The following is a 21,616-nucleotide window of genomic DNA, read 5'->3' as shown; positions in this document are numbered from 1 at the left end:
CTCTCTAAAATAAACAGAGGAGGGCAAAAAGATGGCGGTGGAGTAGGGGTCCCCTTTTTCAGACGGTCCCCTGAGTTGAGCTGGATAGGTACCAGACCAGCCTGAACATCCACGGAATCAGCCTGAGATGCAGGAAGATACATCTATCTCTACAAATGAACATCTCCAGCGCTGAGTATCGAGGTACGAAGCGGGGAGCCGTGAAACCGCACACAGATATCGGAAGATAAACGGAAGGGGGAGGGAGCCGCCGTGTTCGGGCACCGGGAAGCAGTAGCCACCGGTACTGGGGAGCGGGCGGACTCACAGATGGCACCCACGAGAGAGCAGACTGAGACTGTGAGCCGGGAACACGCACGACCAGACTGACAACCAGAGCTCCTGAGCGCTCACTGGAACCACACTGAGACCGGGAGCTCGGGAGCGCGCGAACCACACTGAAACAGGGAGCTCAGGAGCGGCGTGGGAACCTGGGCCGCTGGCGGTGTTAGAAACGCAAAGGACAGAGAGGAGCGGGCCCTGAGAGTGAGGGCTGGGAGAGCGGCTGTGGGGCGCACAACCCGGGGCGCTGCAGGTTTTTAGCAACACCGACGGAAAAGAGTTAAAGTGGCCAAGAGAGCTCAGTAGAGAGCAGACTGCGATCTCTCTGTTCTAAGACAGAGGCTGAGATTCGGCCACTGCTGCTCTCTCAGAAGAGGCACAGAACCACCAAGGAAAGCCGCCAGAGAACAAAAGCCTGGAAATACCGGCTCACAGGGTGCCCACCCTCATCCCCCCTCGCAGGGGATGCGGAGACTCTACCCAAACAGGGTTTCCTGAGTATCGGTGCGGCAGGCCCCTCCCCCAGAAGGCAGGCTGAAAAATCAAGAAGCCCACATCCCTAAGATCCCTATAAAACAAGTGCACACTGCCTGGGTCCTGGTCAATAATTTGGGCTCTGGGCATCCCCGCAACCTCTTCTCATCAAAACGACGAGAAGGAGAAATCCCTCCAGCAAAGAAAAGATAATGAGTCTGGGGCCTCTGCCACAGAACTGATGGATATGGATATAACCAAATAGAAATGGAATTCAGAGTAACAATGGTCAAGATGATGTGTAGGCCTGAAAAAAATATTAACGAAAATATTAACGAGAATATAGAATATCTAAGGGTGGAAAAGAGAGTGAATCTGGCAGGAATTAAAAATGCTATGAATCAAATGCAGTCAAAACTAGATCCTCTGAAATTGGAAGTATTATTAGAAACTTTTATCAACAGCTATATGCCAATAAATTCAGCAAACTGGAAGAGATGGAGGCCTTCCTGGAAACCCATAAACTACCAAGACTGAAACAAGAAGAAATTGATTTCTTAAACAGGCCAATTAATTACGAAGAGATTGAGTCAGTGGTAAACAACCTTCCAAATAACAAAACTCAAGGCCGGATGGTTTTCCTGGGGAATTCTACCAAACATTCAAAGAAGAAATAATACCTATTCTCCTAAAGCTATTTCAAAAAATAGAAACAGAAGGAAAGCTACCAAACTCATTCTATGAGGCTAATATTACCTTGATCCCCAAACCAGGCAAAGACCCCCTCAAAAAGGAGAATTACAGACCGATTTCTCTAATGAATATGGATGCCAAAATCCTCAACAAGATCCTTGCTAATAGAATCCAACAGTACATTAAAAGGATTATCCATCATGACCAAGTGGGATTCATACCTGGGATGCAAGCATGGTTCAACACTCGCAAATCAATCAATGTGATACATCATATCAACAAGAAAAGACTCAAGAACCATATGATCCTCTCAATTGATGCAGAAAAAGCGTTTGACAAAATACAGCATCCTTTCCTGATTAAAACCCTTCAGAGTGTAGGAATAGAGGGTACATTTCAAATCTCATAAGAAGGATTATCCATCATGACCAAGTGGGATTCATACCTGGGATGCAAGCATGGTTCAACACTCGCAAATCAATCAATGTGATACATCATATCAACAAGAAAAGACTCAAGAACCATATGATCCTCTCAATTGATGCAGAAAAAGCATTTGACAAAATACAGCATCCTTTCCTGATTAAAACCCTTCAGAGTGTAGGAATAGAGGGTACATTTCTCAATCTCATAAAAGCCATCTATGAAAAGCCTACTGCAAGCATTATTCTCAATGGGGAAAAGCTGGAAGCCTTTCCCTTAAGATCAGGAACACGACAAGGATGCCCACTCTCGCCACTATTATTCAACATAGTACTAGAAGTCCTTGCAACAGCAATCAGGCGACAAAAAGGGATCAAAGGTGTCCAAATCGGCAAAGAAGTCGTCAAACTGTCTCTCTTTGCAGATGACATGATACTCTATATGGAAAACCCAAAAGAATCCACTCCCAAACTATTAGAAGTTATAGAGCAGTTCAGTAATGTGGCGGGATACAAAATCAATGCTCAGAAATCAGTTGCATTTCTAGACACGAACAGTGAGACTGAAGAAAGAGAAATTAGGGAATCTGTTCCATTTACAGTAGCACCAAAAATCATTGTTATCTCGGAATTAACTAACCAGCGAGACGTAAAGGACCTATATGCTAGAAACTATAGATCACTTTTGAAAGATATTGAGGAAGACATAAAAAGATGGAAAAATATTCCATGCTCATGGATTGGAAGAATTAACATAGTTAAAATGTCCATACTACCCAGAGCAATCTACACTTTCAATGCTATCCCGATCAAAATACCGAGGACATTTTTCAAAGAACTGGAACAAATAGTCCTTAAATTTGTATGGAACCAGAAAAGGCCCCGAATCTCCAAGGAACTGTTGAAAAGGAAAAACAAAGCTGGGGGCATCACAATGCCGGATTTCGGAGCTGTACTACAAAGCTGTGATCACAAAGACAGCATGGTACTGGCACAAAAAGAGACACATAGACCAATGGAACAGAATACAGAACCCAGAAATGGACCCACGGCTCTTTGGGCAACTAATATTTGACAAAGCAGGAAAAACATCCGGTGGAAAAAGACAGTCTCTTCAATAAATGGTGCTGGGAAAATTGGACAGCTACATGCAAAAGAATGAAACTTGACCACTCTCTCACACCATACACAAAAATAAACTCCAAATGGATGAAAGACCTCAATGTGAGACAGGAATCCATCAAAATTCTAGAGGAGAACATAGGCAACAACTTCTATGACATCGGCCAGAGCAACCTTTTTCACGACACATCTCCAAAGNCCTTTTTCATGACACATCTCCAAAGGCAAGAGAAACAAAAGAAAAAATGAACTTGTGGGACCTCATCAAGAATAAGAGCTTCTGCACAGCCAAGGAAACAGTCAAAAAAACTAAGAGACAGCCCACGGAATGGGAGAATATATTTGCAAAGGACACCACAGATAAAGGACTGGTATCCAAGATCTACAAAGAACTTCTCAAACTCAATACACGAGAAACAAATAAACAAATCATAAAATGGGCAGAAGATATGAACAGACACTTTTCCAATGAAGACATACAAATGGCTAACAGACACATGAAAAAATGTTCAAAATCATTAGCCATCAGGGAAATTCAAATCAAAACCACACTGAGATACCACCTTACGCCAGTTAGAATGGCAAAGATAGACAAGGCAAGAAACAACAATTGTTGGAGAGGATGTGGAGAAAGGGGATCCCTCCTACATTGTTGGTGGGAATGCAAGTTGGTACAGCCACTCTGGAAAACAGTGTGGAGGTCCCTTAAAAAGTTAAAAATTGAGCTACCCTATGACCCAGCCATTGCACTACTGGGTGTTTACCCCAAAGATACAGACGTAGTGAAGAGAAGGGCCATATGCACCCCAATGTTCATAGCAGCATTGTCCACAATAGCTAAATCGTGGAAGGAGCCGAGATGCCCTTCAACAGATGACTGGATTAAGAAGCTGTGGTCCACATATACAATGGAATATTACTCAGCTATCAGAAAGAACGAATTCTCAACTTTTGCTGCAACATGGACGGCACTGGAGGAGATAATGCTAAGTGAAATAAGTTTAGCAGAGAAAGACTATTATCATATGATTTCTCTCATCTATGGAACATAAGAACTAGGATGATCGGTAGGGGAAGAAAGGGAATAAAGAAAGGGGGTAATCAGAAGGGGGAATGAAACATGAGAGACTATGGACTCTGGGAAACAAACTGAGGGCTTCAGAGGGAAGGGGGGTGGGGGAATGGGATAGGATGGTGACGGGTATTAAGGAGGGCACATATTGCATGATACACTGGGTGTCATACGCAAGTAATGAATCATGGAACTTTACATAAAAACTAGGGATGTACTGTACGGTGACTAACATAACACAATAAAAAATTATTTAAATAAATAAAAATAAAATCTTTTTAAAAAAGAAGTCCTGGTTTTGAAAGAGAAGGAAAGATAAATGGTACCAAATTAAAGGTGGCAAAGAGACATGACAAATAGGGGGCGCCTGGGTGGCTCAGTCATTAAGTGTCTGCCTTCCTCAGGGCGTGATCCCCGCATTCTGGGATCGAGCCCCGCATCAGGCTCCTTCGCTGGGAGCCTACTTCTTCCTCTCCCACTCCCCCAGCTGTGTTCCCTCTCTTGCTGACTGTCTCTCTGTCAAATAAATAAATAAAATCTTTAAAAAAAAAAAAGAAAAGAGACATGACAAATAAATCCAACACCTGATCCTGGATTGGATGCTGATTCGAACAATGAATGAAAGGCCAATGAGGTCTGTAGATGATCACGTGGTGTCAATTTCATGATTTTTGATGGTGGTACTGTAGTTACTGAGGTAGGTAGTTTTAGGAAATGAAAATGAAAATATTAAGGGGTGTGGGGACATCATATGTGCAATTTGCTTATGGTTTAGGAATCCATTTTTATTTTTTTATTTTTAATTTTATTAGGTTATGTTAGTCACCATACAGTACCATCATTAGTTTTTGATGTAGGAACACATTTTTAAATGGAGAGAATATGGCAAATGTTCAATTTTGAAACTGGGATGTCTGGATAAATAGTCTATGGGACTGCTTTGCATTCTTACAACTTTTCTTTAGGTTGGAAGTTACTTCAAGATAAAAGAAAAAACTTCTAACGTTAGAGAAATTAAAGCCATCTGTATCAGCCCGAGAAGATAAACTGATAAATAGACTGATAGTTTAGAAAGTGACTCATGTATTTACAGGGATTTCGTATTTGCTACTCATGGCATTGGGAGCAGTGGAGAAACTAGAGATTCCTCAAAAATGATGCTGAATTTGACAAAATACAGCATCCTTTCTTGATTAAAAGCGTTCAGAGTGTAGGGATAGAGGGTACATTCCTCAATTTCATAAAAACCATCTGTGAAAAGCCCACAGTGAATATCATTCTCAATGGGGAAAAGCTAAGAGCCTTTCCCTTAAGATCAGGAACACGACAATGACGTCCACTCTCTCCATTATTGTTCAACATAGTATGAGAAGTCCAAGCAACAGCAATCAGACAACAAAAAAGAATAAAAGGTATTCAAATTGGCAAGAAGTCAAACTCACTCTCTTCTCAGACAACATGACACTTTATGTGGAAAACCCAAAAGACTCCACCCCGAAATTACTAGAACTCATACAACAATTCAGTAATGTGGCAGGATACAAAATCAATGCTCAGAAATCAGTTGCATGTCTATACATGAACGAGACTGAAGAAAGAGAAATTACGGAATCAATTCCATTTACAATAGCACCAAAAACCATAAGGTTTCTCGGAATTAACTTAACCAGAGAGATAAAGGATCTATACTCTAGCAACTACGGAACACTGATGAAAGACACTGAAGAAGACACGAAAAGATGGAAAAACATTCCATGCTCATGGATCAGAGGAATAAACATAGTTGAAATATCTATGCTACCCAGAGCAATCTACACTTTCAAAGCCATCCCAATCAAAATACCAATGACATTTTTCAAAGAGCTGGAACAAATAATCCTAAAATTTGTGTGAAATCAGAAAAGACCCCGAATCGCCAAGGAAATGCTGAAAAAGAAAAACAAAGCTGGGGATATTACGTTGCCGGATTTCAAGCTATACTACAAAGCTGTGATCACAAAGACAGCATGGTATTGGCACAAAAACAGACACATAGACCAATGGAACAGAATACAGAACCCAGAAATGGACCCTCGGCTCTTTGGGCAACTAATCTTTGATGAAGCAGGAAAAAAACATCCAATGGAAAAAAGACAAGTCTCTTCAATAAATGGTGCTGGGAAAATTGGACAGCTACATGCAAAAGAATGAAACTTGACCACTCCCTCACACCATACACAAAGATAAACTCCAAATGGATGAAAGACCTCAATGTGAGACAGGAATCCATCAAAATCCCAGAGGAGAACATAGGCTATAACATCTTCAACACTGGCCATAGCAACTTCCTTCATGACACGTCTCCAAAGGCAAGGGAAACAAAAGAAAAAATGAACTTTTGGGACTTCATGAAGATAAAAAGCTTCTGCACAGCAAAGGAAACAGTCAAAAAAACAAAAAGGCAACCCACGGAATGGGAGATGATATTTGCAAATGACACTACAGGTAAAAGGCTGGTATCCAAGATCTACAAAGAACTTCTCAAACTCAATACCCAAGAAACAAATAATCAAATAAGAAGAATGGGCAGAAGATATGAACACTTTTCCAATGAAGACATACGAATGGTTGACAGACACATGAAAAAATGTTCAACATCATTAGCCATCAGGGAAATTCAAATCAAAACCACACTGAGATACCACCTCACACCAGTTAGAATGGCAAAAATTGACAAGGCAAGAAACAACAAATGTTGGAGAGGATGTGGAGAAAGGGAAACCCTCTTACACTGTTGGCGGGAATGCACGTTGGTACAGCCACTGTGGAAAACAGCATGGAGGTCCCTCAAAAAGTTAAAAATTGAGCTACCCTATGACCCAGCAATTGTATTACTGGGTATTTACCCCAAAGATACAGATATAGTGAAAAGAAGGTCCATATGCACCCCAGTGCTCACAGCAGCATTGTCCACAACAGCCAAACTGTAGGAGGAGACGAGATACCCTTCAACAGATGAATGGATAAGAAGATGTGGTTCATTGGGGCGCCTGGGTGGCACAGCGGTTAAGCGTCTGCCTTCGGCTCAGGGTGTGATCCCGGCATTGTGGGATCTAGCCCCACATCAGGCTCCTCTGCTATGAGCCTGCTTCTTCCTCTCCCACTCCCTCTGCTTGTGTTCCCTCTCTCGCTGGCTGTCCCTATCTCTGTCAAATAAATAAATAAAATCAAAAAAAAAAAAAAAAAGATGTGGTTCATATATACAATGGAGTATTACTCAGCCATTAGAAAAAGTGATTACCCAACATTTGCATCAACATGGATGGGACTGGAGGAGATTATGCTAAGTGAAATAAGCAGAGAAAGACAATTATCATATGGTTTCGCTCATTTGTGGAACACAAGGAATAGCAGGGAGATTGTTAGGAGAAGGAAGGGAAAAATAAAGGGGGTGGTAAACAGAAGGGGGAATGAACCACCAAAGACTATGGACTCTGGGGAAACAGGGTTTCAGAGGGTGGGGGGGATGGGCTAGCCCGGTGAAGGGTATTAAGGAGGGCACGTATTGCACAGAGCACTGGGTGTTATACGCAAACAATGAATCATGGAACACTGCATCAAAAACTAATGATGTACTGTATGGTGACTAACATATAATAAAAAAAAAATGATGCTGAGACTACAGGCATTATAACCATTTGGAAAAAAATAAAGTATCTATCCTCTAGAACACACTGAAGTAAATTCTAACTGAATCAAGAGTTTAGCTGGAAAAAGAATTTTTTTTTTTTAATTTTATTTGTCAGAGAGAGCATGCAAGCACAGAACCAGGGGAAGCAGTGGGCAAAAGGAGAAGCAGGTTTCCCACTGAGCAGGGAGCCCGATGTGGGACTCGATCCCAGGACCCTGGGATCATGACCTGAGCCGAAGGCAGACACGTAACCCACTGAGCCACCGAGGTGTCCCCTAGAATATGTTTTTTAAACATTTTATTTTTTAAAGTAATCTCCACACCCAATGTGGGGATTGAACCCAAAACCCTGAGATCAAGATTTGCATGCTCTACCAACTGAGCCAGTGAGACGCTCTGAAAAAGTGTATTAAGAGAAAATTTGAGAGGTCATTTTTTATATTTATATCCTTGTTCTGGAGTCCTTTCTTAGCTCACTTCCCAAGGCCAAAAAATAATAAAGTATTAGATCGAAAGATACCACACTATATAAAACTATGTATACTTCTACAGAAAAAGACACTATAGTTTAGAAAACACATCTGGAAAATTTCACAATACACAATGGATAAGTATATAAAAACAAGCAGATACCAAAGCACCACTGACACACATATAAACAAATGTAACACTGAAGAGCTCTTAAGTCAACAAGGAATCGACAACAGCAAACAATATGGCAAAAGTGTGCCCCCGTTGACTAAGCATCCACTCATTCCACTCATATGACCCCTCTAAAAGGCAATCTGACAGTACGTACCAATTTAAGATGTCCCCCAAGATAAAATGTATCCTTCTTTAAGCTCAGAAATTGACTCGCAAGAATTTATACTCATGAAATAATCCAGACAAGTGTGCAAATACAAGAATACTTACTCTACAGTTCTGTTTGTGATAAATCAACCTAGATGGCCATCAGCATGAGAATGGTTAAATTCACATCATGGTATATAATATATAATATTCAACTCCTTAAAAAGGTGGTACAGACTTTGTAATTCTTATTTATTTATTTGACAGACAGTGAGCACAAGCAGGGGGAGCAGCAGAGGGAGAAGCAGGCTCCCCGCCAAGCAAGGAGCCCCTCGCAGGGCTCAATCCCAGGACCCTGGGATCATGACCTGAGCCAAAGACAGATATTTAACAACTGAGCCACCCACGCACCCCCAGACCTTATAATTCTTTTCATAAAAATATGTCCATAACAAGTTCTTCTGAGGTAGCAAAAGTGCAATTCAAGTTTTTAAGAGTCATGTTGGAAGTGTTAATACTTTCATTTTTTTTTTTTAAAGATTTTATTTATTTGACAGAGAGACAGCCAGCGAGAGAGGGAACACAGCAGGGGGAGTGGGAGAGGAAGAAGCAGGCTCCCAGCGGAGGAGCCTGATGTGGGACTTGATCCCGGAACGCCAGGATCACGCCCTGAGCCAAAGGCAGATGCTTAATGACTACGCTACCCAGGTGCCCCAATACTTTCATTTCTTAGTTTAAGAGGAGATAAACGGGACATAGAAATTTATAACAACCTTGGGTAAATGCAATTATGGGATTACTACCACACACATATGTTCCAACTTTTTACACTAAGCATTTATTTCTTTCATAAAAGTGATAATAATGACTTTTGGAGAAAAAAATTCAGGGTATTAATGCAAATGCAAAAATCACTTTTTAATAAGATGCTGTGTTCGTGAGTGATCAAGTGAAGGTACAGAAAAACACAGGAGGAAAACCTCTATACCCCTGCNTGGTATATATTAGTGGTGAGCGTGGGGATGAACTCATAAAAAGTGGACAGGGAAAAAACAGTTCCTGCCAACCTCAGCCCCAGCTCCCAACATCTCAAGTCCATATTCCTTTGGAACATTTCCCTTGGGATAAAGCAGCTTCCAGCCTCCTTTCTACGCCACTTTAAATAAATTAAATGGAAGTCACAACATTAAACGACACTAACTTTCTCGGCTGAGGAAGCGGACTTTCCAAGGGAGGGAGGAAAGAAAGCTCACTGTTTTACTATATGAGACAACCCCCCCATGTCCCAACTTACACGACGGTGTCAAGAACCTGTGTAAAGTAACACCATAAAAGGGCACAGCTTCAGCACAGAAAACGGGGAAAATAAAATAATCACCTACCAGAGTTTTAAGAATAGTCTTAATGGGCAGGAAGTGTCTAGCTGTATCAATTAAAATTCCTCTGTGCGGAAACCGTGGAGAATCAATAATGTTGGACTCATTGACGGTGAACTAGAAAAGAAAATAAAAGTGATTTTAGAACTTTCCCTTGATGTGAGCTCAGTGAGGACCGTATCTATGCAGGTACTATGTAAAAGATTTAGAACAAGAAAGCATGAAATTATACATTTACCAGAGAAGCTAAACATTTGGAAAGAACAAAAGGTCGAGAAGCAATAAATAGCTAAAAACTTTATGTTCCTCTTCTAGTAACCCAACAATTTTTAGTAACATAATAATCATACTTACAGTCCCATAAGAATCTTGATAAATTAATTGGCTAAAGGTCTCTAAACCTAGGAAGAGTAAAATTTATAATTTATTGCATTAATTTATATAACAGATTGAGTCAATAAAAGTCATATTATGCAAATGTACACCCATACCCAGAAAAGGCAAATAAAACTAAATATAATGTTATACCCATACCCTCTAACATATTTTCTAAAGTCAAAGCCCAGTTTAAAAAAAAAAAAATCCCTGTTGCCGTCTCATTAAAATGCTTTACTTCACTGTACCCACACACAGGGCTTTGTCTGAATGAGAACACAAAAATGAATAGTGATTTAATATAGCAAAATACTAGTTAATAAATTTATAGCATTAAAAAATAATTTTTATGATAAAATATAGTAACTTTAGAAGGAATGTAAAGTTAACAGAGGGGGAAAAAGGTTCAAAACTACCATGAAGCTATAAATAAGAGCCCAAGTTAAAACTTAAAATGTTTTACTCATAGCTGCAAAGACTATCTCCTGAACATTTTTCACTCAAGTGGATTGTTTCCTTAATACACTATATTACAGGCCAATTCCTCTAACTGCCCTTGACTTTACAGTAATTTTTTCTTAAAAGATTTTTATTTTTAATGGATCTTTACACCCCAACATGGCACTCGAACCCACAACCCCAAAATCAAGAGTCACGCGCTCCACCAACTGAGCCAGCCAGGCGCCCCAACTTTACCCTAATTCATCATTCTAGCTGACAAGGAAAAGTTTAACTTCATAGTTCAAATTCAGAAAGGAAAGAGAAGACATAACTGATACCACAGAAATAAAAAGGATCATCAGAAACAACTATGTACAATTAAAAGCCAAGAGATTTGATCACCTAGAAAAAATGGATAATTCCAAGAAAACATACATCCTACTGAAACTGAATCATGAAGAAATAAAGAAACTGAAAAGACTGCTTACTAGTAAGGAGACTGAATCATTAATCCAAAACCTCTTGACAGACAAAAGTCCAGAACCAGGGCTCGGAGGTGAATTCTACCAAATATTCAAAGAAGATTTAACACCAATTCTTCTCAAACTTTTCAAAAAAAAAAAAACAGAAGAGGAGGCAATACTTTCAAATTCATAAGGCCAGCATTACCCCAATACCAAAAACAGGTACGAAAAGAAAAAAGAAAATTATTGGCCAATATCCCTGAAGAACAGAAATACAAAAATCCTCAACAAAGGCGGGGGGGGGGCTGGTTTAACACTCAAATCCAAGGCCACCTTTATTTTTAATTACCGTAACTTTAGTTAGCTCACGTTAAAAAAAAATATATTCTTTTTTTAAAACCCTACTCTTTGGAAGTCAGTACAACATCTCATCAAATCAGAGGAAGTAAAAGAAGCTTCTGAACAGGAAAAATTAATGTCCCAATACCCAAACTTTGATCCAACTCTGAAATTCAGAAAAAGCTTTTATGGTTTCTCTCTGCCTATTGCCTCCAACCCCTCTAGGTATATGTATCTTTAACACTGTTCCTGTAAATGCGGTTATGTCTGTGAATCCACAGGAATTTAAAATGGTGGAAGGGCTCTGTCCCTCTTCCCACCACTGTGGTGCATGTGGGTGACTGCACCTCACCATGTCCCCTCACAAGACTTTCAGGATCAAGTGATTTCTGGCCAAGAAACAAAAGCAGAACCACCCCATTCCCCCATGGGTTCAGATGAAAACTGTTAATAAAATCATAAACAATCCCAACAGGAGACACTGGAGAAGAACCAAGACAACTGTGTAAGGAGTCACGGATGACATGAGATGGCACACAGTCATTTACGCTCTCTCGAGGTCACTAGTGTCTCACCGTATCAAGCTGAAAACTTCACCACTAGTTGGAGATATGTTTTATTGGGAAAATTATTTTTCTCTTTGTTTCTATGCTTCTGCAATAGTAGGTTAGTAATAAATCTGAGACATTTTGTAAGTAAATAAATTTTTTAAACGGGGGAGAGAGATACTTGCTACTGAAGATGACAAGAAATGATAGTGAATCAAACTGGAACGAAGTGCCCTACCCAGAGTAGGCTGAGCCATTTATAGCTCCATCAACATTACAGTCCCAAGAGCATGAATGAGTTAGACTCCTATATAAATAATGTAACACTCAAGCATTTTTCAAAAAGTCAAACGATCTTTCTCCCATGCTCTAAGCGTATGTGTATGATGGAAATAATTTTGGAAATACCTGACAAACCATCTGTAAAGGGTCCAAGGAAGCACTTTTGCTGTGCTTGATTTCCCAAAGCACTGAATGGAAATATTTCTTTACTAGAAAATAAAATCAAACTACATGTAACTTACCTCGTAATACTCCCCAAACTCTGTTGGCCTTGAGAAAAGCCACTGGTCCTTCCACAGCTAAAGTATCTGCATTGGGGGGGAGGAAAGTTTGTTAATACTTCAATGACTTGCAACGTATTTGTTAAACATGTAACTGGTATTTCCAGACCATTCCCTTCTCCTGAGCTCCAGGCTTATTTCTCCAACTCCTCCCGTGCATCTCCACAGAGATATCCTGCGGACTGCTGTAACCCCACACGCCCAAAGCACAGAGATATCCTGCGGACTGCTGTAACCCCACACGCCCAACGCTGAGCTCCTTCCTCTTTCCTGCTCCACGCTGTCCCTGCCTGTCCTCAGTGCGCCTCATCTCTGCGGGGCACAGCAACGATCTCCAACCAAGAGTTGCTCAAGTCAGGAATCTGGATGTCATCTCCACAATTCCTCATTTTCCCCTCCAGGTGTGTTATTCTCTCCACTGCCCCTCGACAGAGTAGGTTCCTACTTCAGCTAGGATTTTAAATCCAAAGGGCAAACATTCCTCAGTTCCATTAATTCCTTGGGAAGCCTCAAGCAGCATTCCAGTCTCTCACTCCCCCTAAGGCCAGGGTGGTATCTCTGCTCTCTCCCCTCTACTTCCGTGCCGCTTTACTTGCCTTGCACCCACCTTCCCCCACTGTCATCCTAAATCTGCTTAAGATTCACCTCCTGACTCACTTTAGCTGAACTGAGCTTTGTCCCACTCAATGAAACGTCTGCGCCCGTCTGTAAAAGGGCCGCTGCTGGGCAAAGGAGGGGGACGCTGATCTTTCAACCTTTTACATCACTCTGCCTAAGGCTGTACCACTAGTCATTTTAGACTTTCAGAGAGGTTTAGAGTGGAGACAAGCACAGATAAAGCACCAGACAGTACAGAGAGACCAGAGGCTAAAGGGTGTGACAGACGCGGGCTCTGCGCAGTGAAGACACTCCAGGGCTGCAGGTTAATGACTCGTGTCCTGTCTGGACCACACCATCGCCCTCCACTGTTGCCCACAATGGGACCCAACAGCAGGCTGCAGGGAAGGAAAGGAGCTCTAGCAACAGCCAAGAATCATGTGACCCTCTCAGGTGACAGTCTTCTGATGAGGCAGCCCTTTCCATGAGAAGACTGCAGTGCTGAGTCATCGAAAGGCCAGGCTAAGCCAGGGAGTGCTGTTCTGAGTACAATCTAATCGTGTTTCCTCTCCATCTCTACCAAGTTCTTAGCCACTAGACTCACCGGTTGCTGTTTAAAAACATTTTTTAAAGATTTTATTCACCTATTTGACAGAGAGAGAACGTGCAGGAGCGCTAGAACACAAGCAGGGGGAGCAGCAGAGGGAGAGGCAGACTCCCCGCTGAGCAGGGAGCCCACTGTGGGGCTCAATCCCAGGACCCCAGGATCATGACATGAGCTGAAGGCAGATGAAGGCAGACCCTTAACCAACTGAGCCCCCCAGGCACCCTAAACATTTTTTTTTAAAGATTTTATTTATTTATTTGACAGAGACAGAGACAGCCAGCGAGAGAGGGAACACAAGCAGGGAGAGTGGGAGAGGAAGAAGCAGGCTCATAGCGGAGGAGCCTGATGCGGGGCTCGATCCCATAACGCCCTGAGCCGAAGGCAGACGCTTAACGACTGAGCCACCCAGGCGCCCCCTAAACACATTTTTTAATGCAGTATAGTTTTGAGATCTCCCAGTAACACAAAGAGTCACCTGAACACATTAACATGTTCCGTGGACTCGATGTTCATTATTTTCCAGGAGCATGATCTTAACAAGGGTTCTGATTCAACTCAATGCAAAACCTACAGAGAAAGCAGTTAAAAGGAGATTTTGTTTTCTAAACATATGGACACCTAAGCTGTAGAACTGCAATTTTTATTTCAAAACCAAATTACTGGCGTTAACAATGATCACCCTCCCTGATGTGGAACCGGAGCGGCATCTTGGACTCTTCAGTTGTCCCTCTGTGCACTTTTTGCACTGTAACTACTCTGTCTTCAAGAGCGTACATGCAAATAACATCAATATATGGTTCTTTAAAAAGGAAATAGATTGGGCGCCTGAGTGGCTCAGTCAGTTATGGATCTGCCGTCAGCTCAGGTCATGATCCCGGAGTCCTCGGATCGAGTCCCGTGTCTGGCTCCCTGCTCCTTAGGGAGCCTGCTTCTCCCTCTGCCTCTCTCTCGTAAATAAATAAGTAAAAGCTTAAAAAATAAAATAAAAATGAAACAGATACGGCTAACATCGCCTTGGAGATGCCCACTCAATTCCCTCTATTTTGGTAAAACAAACAAAAAACCCTTACCAGACCTTCGCCTGGGCACTGACATACACGTATGTGTAGCAAGCGTAGTCCTGCTGTATGTGTGCGTTCCTGTGTGTGTACTGATACACAGACGATACCCTACTTATACAACATCCTGTGTCCACCTCAGCAGCTTATCTGGGCAAGCTCTCCAGGCTGTGCTTCCGCTCTGCCTCTTTTTTATTTGCAGCTGTATAATATTCTTCAGCGCCGACTGACGAAATACATGCAGTCATTCTTGTACTGATGAACATGTGGTTTTGTTTATAACTCTTCACTATTACAGGCAAGCTGCATCGAACATGCTTGTTATATGTAATCAACTCTCTACAGTAGAAACTAGTTCACCTCTGGTTCGAGGGCATACATATTTTCCCTTTTAATACATAATGCTATAGCACCTGTCACTTCCTCCAACATTTTCTCACGCTCTAAAACAACAGTCGATATCACTTCCATCTGTGTTTCTCATCATCTTTATCAACTGGTTCAAAATTTAAAGCTAGTTTATCCTTCAACCAGAAAATTTCACAACCAGCTTGTCCTAAGAAGCCTCCCTTTCAGAATAAAAGTTTGCAAAGCCAAATGGACGACAAGCTATACTTCTCCAGTCTCAAAACAATTTCTGGAATTTACGATATGTCATCAATATTGCTCACAGACAGCAAAGATTGCTTGGCAAGTTAATGACCACTTCCACCTCAATTCAGATTGCAAAACCGAATTCATGAAGTATCTGAGTGCTGTCAACTGAAATCACATGTCTGATAATGGCAGATAATCCTGTTCAGAGAGAATTTTTCAGAGATGGATGATTAAGAAATCTATCTATACTCGGAGGATGAAGAGATGAACCAAACTGTAAAGCAGTCTGAGGACACAGGAGCCACTCTTCTCCTCGATATGGGGTATCCCCTCTATCCTTACACCCTGCTCACCCGTCTGCTCTGTCTGAACTTACCTAGCACCTACATCCTCACATTGCTCCTCTTGGTTCCTTGCTGTAATTCCACATTCTTCCCAGTCAGTAGGTCCTACAAAAACGGCCTGCCCAATTGTTTCCTTCCAAAACGATTTGGGAAAAGCTAAATATTTTAGGCAACAAAAATATCATATAGCTAAATGGTGACTGCATTGTAAAATGAAATAGCTCCACCCCATGCCCCATTCTGCATTCTTTGTGTCAAATTAGGTTATAAATGGAGATCATGAATATAAGCAGAGATTTATCTTCAAAATACAAGAAATTACCTAAATGTCTAAAAAAAAAAAAGGGGGATTAGCCAAGTTATTGCACTAAAAATGATGTCACAGAAAAATATTTAATACATGTTTTTAATGTCAGGCCAAAAAGCAGAATACAAAAGCCACACGGAGGGGCGCCTGGGTGGCACAGCGGTTAAGCGTCTGCCTTCGGCTCAGGGCGTGATCCTGGCATTATAGGATCGAGCCCCACATCAGGCTCCTCCGCTATGAGCCTGCTTCTTCCTCTCCCACTCCCCCTGCTTGTGTTCCCTCTCTCGCTGGCTGTCTCTATCTCTGTCAAATAAATAAATAAAATCTTTAAAAAACAACAACAACAACAACAACAACAAAAAAAAAACACAAAAGCCACACGGACAGAATTACACCACTTTCATGTCATTTTTATATATTTATACCTTATATCCATATATATTTAAATATATTACTCTAAAAAAACAACACATCCAAAATAGTGATTAACTGAGTGCTGGGGTTAGGAATGATTTCTTTCCTCCTCTTCACTTACTGCAAAGATTTTCTACAATGACTACGTATTACTTTTACCATCAGACTTTAATGATAATTTTAAAAATAAAACTTATGAACTCACTGACCAAGAACTCAAACTAGCGCATGGCATAGAACCCATTTGTGGCACTTCAGCCCCTACCACGCAGCTTAGAACATGATACACTCACATGGCACAGGTACTCACAGGACTCATCTGAAGTGATACTGGGGTAAAGATCACACTCCGATTCAAGGACAACTGAGACGAGAAGTTGCTTTAACTCCGCTGCACTATTATGTTTAGCAGGGTTGAGCCGTGACTTGTTGAAATCAAAAATATAGTCATAGTATCTGTGTGGGAAATAAATGCAAACAAAGTTTTAAAGCACTGTAGCCGAATTTTAGATACATACGTGGCAGTGGACACTGCAGCTGACTTCTCCAATCCATGGTACCCAGTACTGGTCCAATTAGAGGCTCTCACCCCAAATTACAATTTCTGGGGGAGCTTTTTTGCAAATACTGATGTCCGGACCATCAGAATCTCTGCGAGTGGGATACAGGCGCGGGAACTTCAGTAGTTTAGATAGAAGGCACTCCCAAGTGCCTCCTTTGACGTTGCTGTTAAGAACCAGTAATCAAACCAGTAATAGTAATCCCATCTCTCTTCGGTATGCAAGCCAATTATAACCAGCGACGGAGATGGGGCATCAGGGGTGGTGGTGGCAGGAAGTTTCCTACACTAAGTGAACGACAAGAGTCCCATTTCTCAGTACGTGATACCTGGACCAGTTGTAGCCACACTAACGTGGCAGAGATAAAAGAGTACGGATTCCCTGATGATACTGTTGAGCCCCTTCGTCAACTAGAATCCTCCGTGATCTTGGACTCTCTCAAGTGTGAGATAATAGTTGTTCTTACTGCTTGAACTTGATTGAGTCAGAGTTCCTCTTATCTTCCAAAAGTATCCTAGCTAATACACAACTCCCCCCTCCCCAAAAAAGGTCAAGGAATTCTCGACAGGGCCTTGAAAATTTACCTTCTGCTGATACCCAAATACCAGAGAAAGGATATTAAAACATTTCAAAGTACTCAAAGATCAGACAGGCTTCAAAGCAGTTGACACTTTAGATTTTGGTAAGCCAGAGGTTGTGTGTGTAGTCTTATGTGTAAGACTACCTGGTGTGTTTCCAGAAAAGTAAGGAGAGGTAGTTTAGTTCCAATGGGTCTGGAAGTGTGTGGACGTTAACCAGTGAGAGAGTGGAACGAAGACACTGAGAGCCCTTTCCATGGGAAAACCTCGGCAGATTCAGAAGAAAATTAAGATCAATGACTTGTAAATTTAGAAATGGTCAAGATGGTCAATTTGATCTTCTGTGTATTTTACCACACTTAAATAAATTTTAAAAAAGGAAATTAAAGTTGCCAGCGGCTCTGAGATTTGAGTTAGGTGCTGGCTTGTCCCAAATACGGAAAGCCTTGGTCCTGGATATGCAAACTCTAACAGAAAACTCCAAGGATGCTAAAGCGGTGGCGTCCGAGGGTTAATGTTGCCTTTCAGGAACTGAGGGAGTGCAGCTATTTGTTCATCGAGAACAAATGAGTGACTAGCATGTGATGGACCTCGTTCTACAACTGGAGGAAGCTGTCACGCACCAAACCGAACTCTGGGCTTCCAAAACGCATGCTGTTTCAACGCAGGGTTTGCGACATAAGCTGGGCACTTCAAAGACAGGAGCCTCTGGTTCTGAACAACGGCGGGCCTACACGGTGCGTGCTCCTGACCACCTCGCGCCTTCAGAACATCCCCATCACCTCCGCGTTCTACCAGCCACACTGCACTTTTACTCTGAGATAGACACTGACCCTCCCGAGTTCCTGGAACGCTCACCTGAATGCCTTCAAGTCTGAGCCATAAGGGCTAATGCCTTATAACCTGCTTCCTAACAATGGAGGGTATAATTAACAACAGCTGCCTCACACACCAGGCATGAATTAGTTAGGCCAACTTGGGATGATCACCTGCACTGCCTCGAAGTGCCCAGCCTTGTTTTTAAACCATCTCACAGCTGACTCAAGTCCTGGTTATCCAACCATCATCACTTGTTTTCCGTGCTTTCTCGTACTCCTACTAGTCATTTCAAGCATGTTACCAAGTCCTTTCCTACTAACAGTCTGGCACAGAAGGTAAATACAGTTTTACAAACAGTCCCAAGCCAACACGGTAAGCATGTTTGCCCCTTAAAAGATTTCCCAGCCATGATCTTCCTTTAGGATGACCTTTGTGTACTTCCTCTTCAATATTCCAAGGCAACCAACCACCTTGGCTTTACTCCTTCACACTGACTCTAGCCATTCTGACCGGTTTAGCAGATTTGGTACCAAAGGCTCATAGAGTATGCATCTAAAACGAGGATAACAATACCCACTTAGTTGTAGGAAAGTGAAAGAGAGAAAGAAGCTACCCAAGGGCCTCTTTAGCCTGAGCTTATGCTCCAGGCCTATCTGGGGCCAGCAGGTGTTAAGCTGGTCTTGCATTTTTTCCCACCAGGTGTCTGCTGTCCTGCAGGCAAAATTAAGCTGTGATGCCCACTGGAAACAAACATCTGGGGGAATAAAATGGCAATAGAGCCACCAAAGGACACTCCTTGTTGGCACTACAGGCCCTCAGTAGAGTCCTGCCTACACGGGTCTCACAGAGAGACGACACCACAGGCATGCCGAAACACCCTCCCAAGAGCAATCTGCCTTGTACTTGATGTGGTCAGCAAAGCCAGGCTGTGCACTGCTCCGCATTACAGAATACACCCTGTCTGTGGCCAAAGGGGTTCCAGACATGGAAATGTGGGGCGCTCCAGAACCAAACAGGAAGCTGCCAAGAGCAAGCACATGACCTACGTGCCTGCCCGGAAATGCAAAGCAGCTGCTGCGGTGCACGGATCACATCTAAGTAATTAGATGAAAACACCGAACATTTCGTATGGAACAGATTTGCGGAGCTCTGGGCAATGCTCCAAACTGAGGACCTTCTGACCAGATTTGGCGAGTGCGGTGGAGAGGTGGCCTATAAATGGCAACCCACCTGGGAATCCTGGTCCCAAGCTTTAAGCGGTCATCTTATTCCTAGAATTTCCTTCAAAAGAGAAGCTTCCACCGCCCCCCCCACCCCGTCCACCCACCCTACTCTCCCGTCCAAGGCGAGCATGACCATGGATTCCGAACAACCTACCCCTTCCCCTCAGTATCCTGCACGCAAACCAGGGTTCTCGAGCGCCCAGAATGTCCCTTAGGAGGGAGGAGGGGGAAGGGAAGAGCTTGGGTTTCAGTTCGTGTTTGTCCGAGCCGGCTCTCCCATCTTCTACACCTGTCACTTTGGTCAGTTCACTGGCCGGGTCGGGGCTGTTTCCTCATCTGAGAAATGGAGATAAGAGAGCGCGCGGCTTCGCCCCCACGCCCGCACAGCACCCCGGGGGCCGCCCCGCCTCCGCCCGGCCGCGCACGGGGAGCGCTCACCGCCGGAACGCTTCTTGCAGGAGGGAGCAGGAGGGGCCGGCGGTGGACGAGGGGTCGTGGTAGATGGAGAAGTTCTCGCGGGAGAGGACCAGCAGGCGCGGAGACGTCTTCACCGAGAGCGGCATAGGCCACAGCGTCGGGCCCGGCGCGGCGCAGCAGCACGGGGCCAGCGCCGCCAGCAGCGCCAGCAGCCCCAGCCCGCGGTGCTCCATGACCACCCCGCTGCTCGCTCGGCCCACGTCTGCCGGAGCTGCAGCCTGGACACCTGACCTCCGGGCCGACGGCGAGGAGGAAGTGCCGAGCGCGTGGGTGGGGGAGTCAGCTGACCGCACGCCCCGCCCGGGGAGGCCCCGGGAAACGCTGGGAACGCGGCTCGGGGCGCAGCCGGCATCGGCTCCTGACGCGGGGGGTTCGGCTGGCTTGCTCCCAAGCCCAGACTGTCCTCTGACGGCAACTCAGCCTGAACGGAAGCTTCCCGTCGGAACTCCCCGGGGCAGGGTTTTGAACAGGTGGGAGGTTAAAGATTCTGCAGATTTTCCGTGACAGCGTCTTGGCGCAGGACTTCTGGACACTTCAGAAGGACACCATGGACCCAGTTAATTAGGCGGATGATACAAAGAGGCAATATATTTTAAGGAGGAATTAATATTGCCAGACTATAATTTTCGAAAAAACTAAAAACATGACAACTACAAAATAGAACAAAAATGTGTCAAACATTTTATTCACCTCGTTAGACAATTACTAAATAAGTCTGGTTCAAAGACAATTTAATAAAGCAATGTTAGAATAAGATTGCTAAATGGTTTTAAAATTGGGAAATGTGCTACAATGACTCAGCCCTAAGTATCTGACTGAACCTGGAAATTCCCATCCTCAAAAAAAAAAAAAAAAAAAAAAAAAAAAAAAAAAAAAAAAAAGAAAGAAAGAAAAAGAAATTCCATTTACAATGAATTCCTAAGAGCAACTTAAATATTTATTGTGGCAGGCCTCTCTATATATTTGGAGATTAAATAGCAGATCTAGAAGCAAGCAGAAACAATGTCATTAGATCCTATGTGGCCGGAATTCAAATGTTCCCCCTCCACCCTACCACTCCCCTTCCCTCTCTCCTCTCCATGTATACATTTATTTTTCAACTCAGTATTTCTCTGCATTGGCTTCATTCTCAGGTGCTTCGTGATAGCGCTCTTCCTGGGTAGCAAGAACCACTCCTCAAGGAAACTTAGATCCCCCACTCATCCCTATCAATCCTGATAAAGGATCCCAATTGAAAAGCTTGATTTCACACACCCCTAAGGCAAAACAAGTTAAGTCACATGACCAAGATGGACTGGAGGATACTGAGGTTCCCCATAGGAGAATAGGTTATCAAAAAGAGAACTACAGTCCCAAAATGGCA

At 43.0% G+C, this 21,616-nt stretch overlaps 1 protein-coding gene and 1 pseudogene across 1 annotated transcript in view; one reads left to right on the top strand and one right to left on the bottom strand.

Moving 5' to 3' along the window:
- Positions 1–20,536, bottom strand: part of HEXB (hexosaminidase subunit beta) — a 30,489-nt gene extending 9,953 nt beyond the window's left edge. The window contains exons 1-5 of the mRNA XM_034656364.1: positions 20,215–20,536; positions 16,907–17,052; positions 12,634–12,699; positions 10,297–10,343; positions 9,949–10,059 (exon numbers count right to left, since the gene is read on the bottom strand). Of these exons, the coding sequence (XP_034512255.1) occupies positions 9,949–10,059; positions 10,297–10,343; positions 12,634–12,699; positions 16,907–17,052; positions 20,215–20,426 (582 nt within the window). The 5' untranslated portion in view covers positions 20,427–20,536. The remainder of the gene's footprint in view (positions 1–9,948; positions 10,060–10,296; positions 10,344–12,633; positions 12,700–16,906; positions 17,053–20,214) is intronic.
- LOC117801516 lies at positions 11,915–12,070 on the top strand (annotated as a pseudogene).
- Positions 20,537–21,616: the final 1,080 nt, after the last annotated feature.

Source organism: Ailuropoda melanoleuca, chromosome 3 (assembly GCF_002007445.2).
Source record: "Ailuropoda melanoleuca isolate Jingjing chromosome 3, ASM200744v2, whole genome shotgun sequence".
Lineage (NCBI taxonomy): Eukaryota > Metazoa > Chordata > Mammalia > Carnivora > Ursidae > Ailuropoda > Ailuropoda melanoleuca.
The sequence above is the reverse complement of the archived record's forward strand: the minus strand, read 5'-3'. Positions and strand labels throughout refer to the sequence as shown.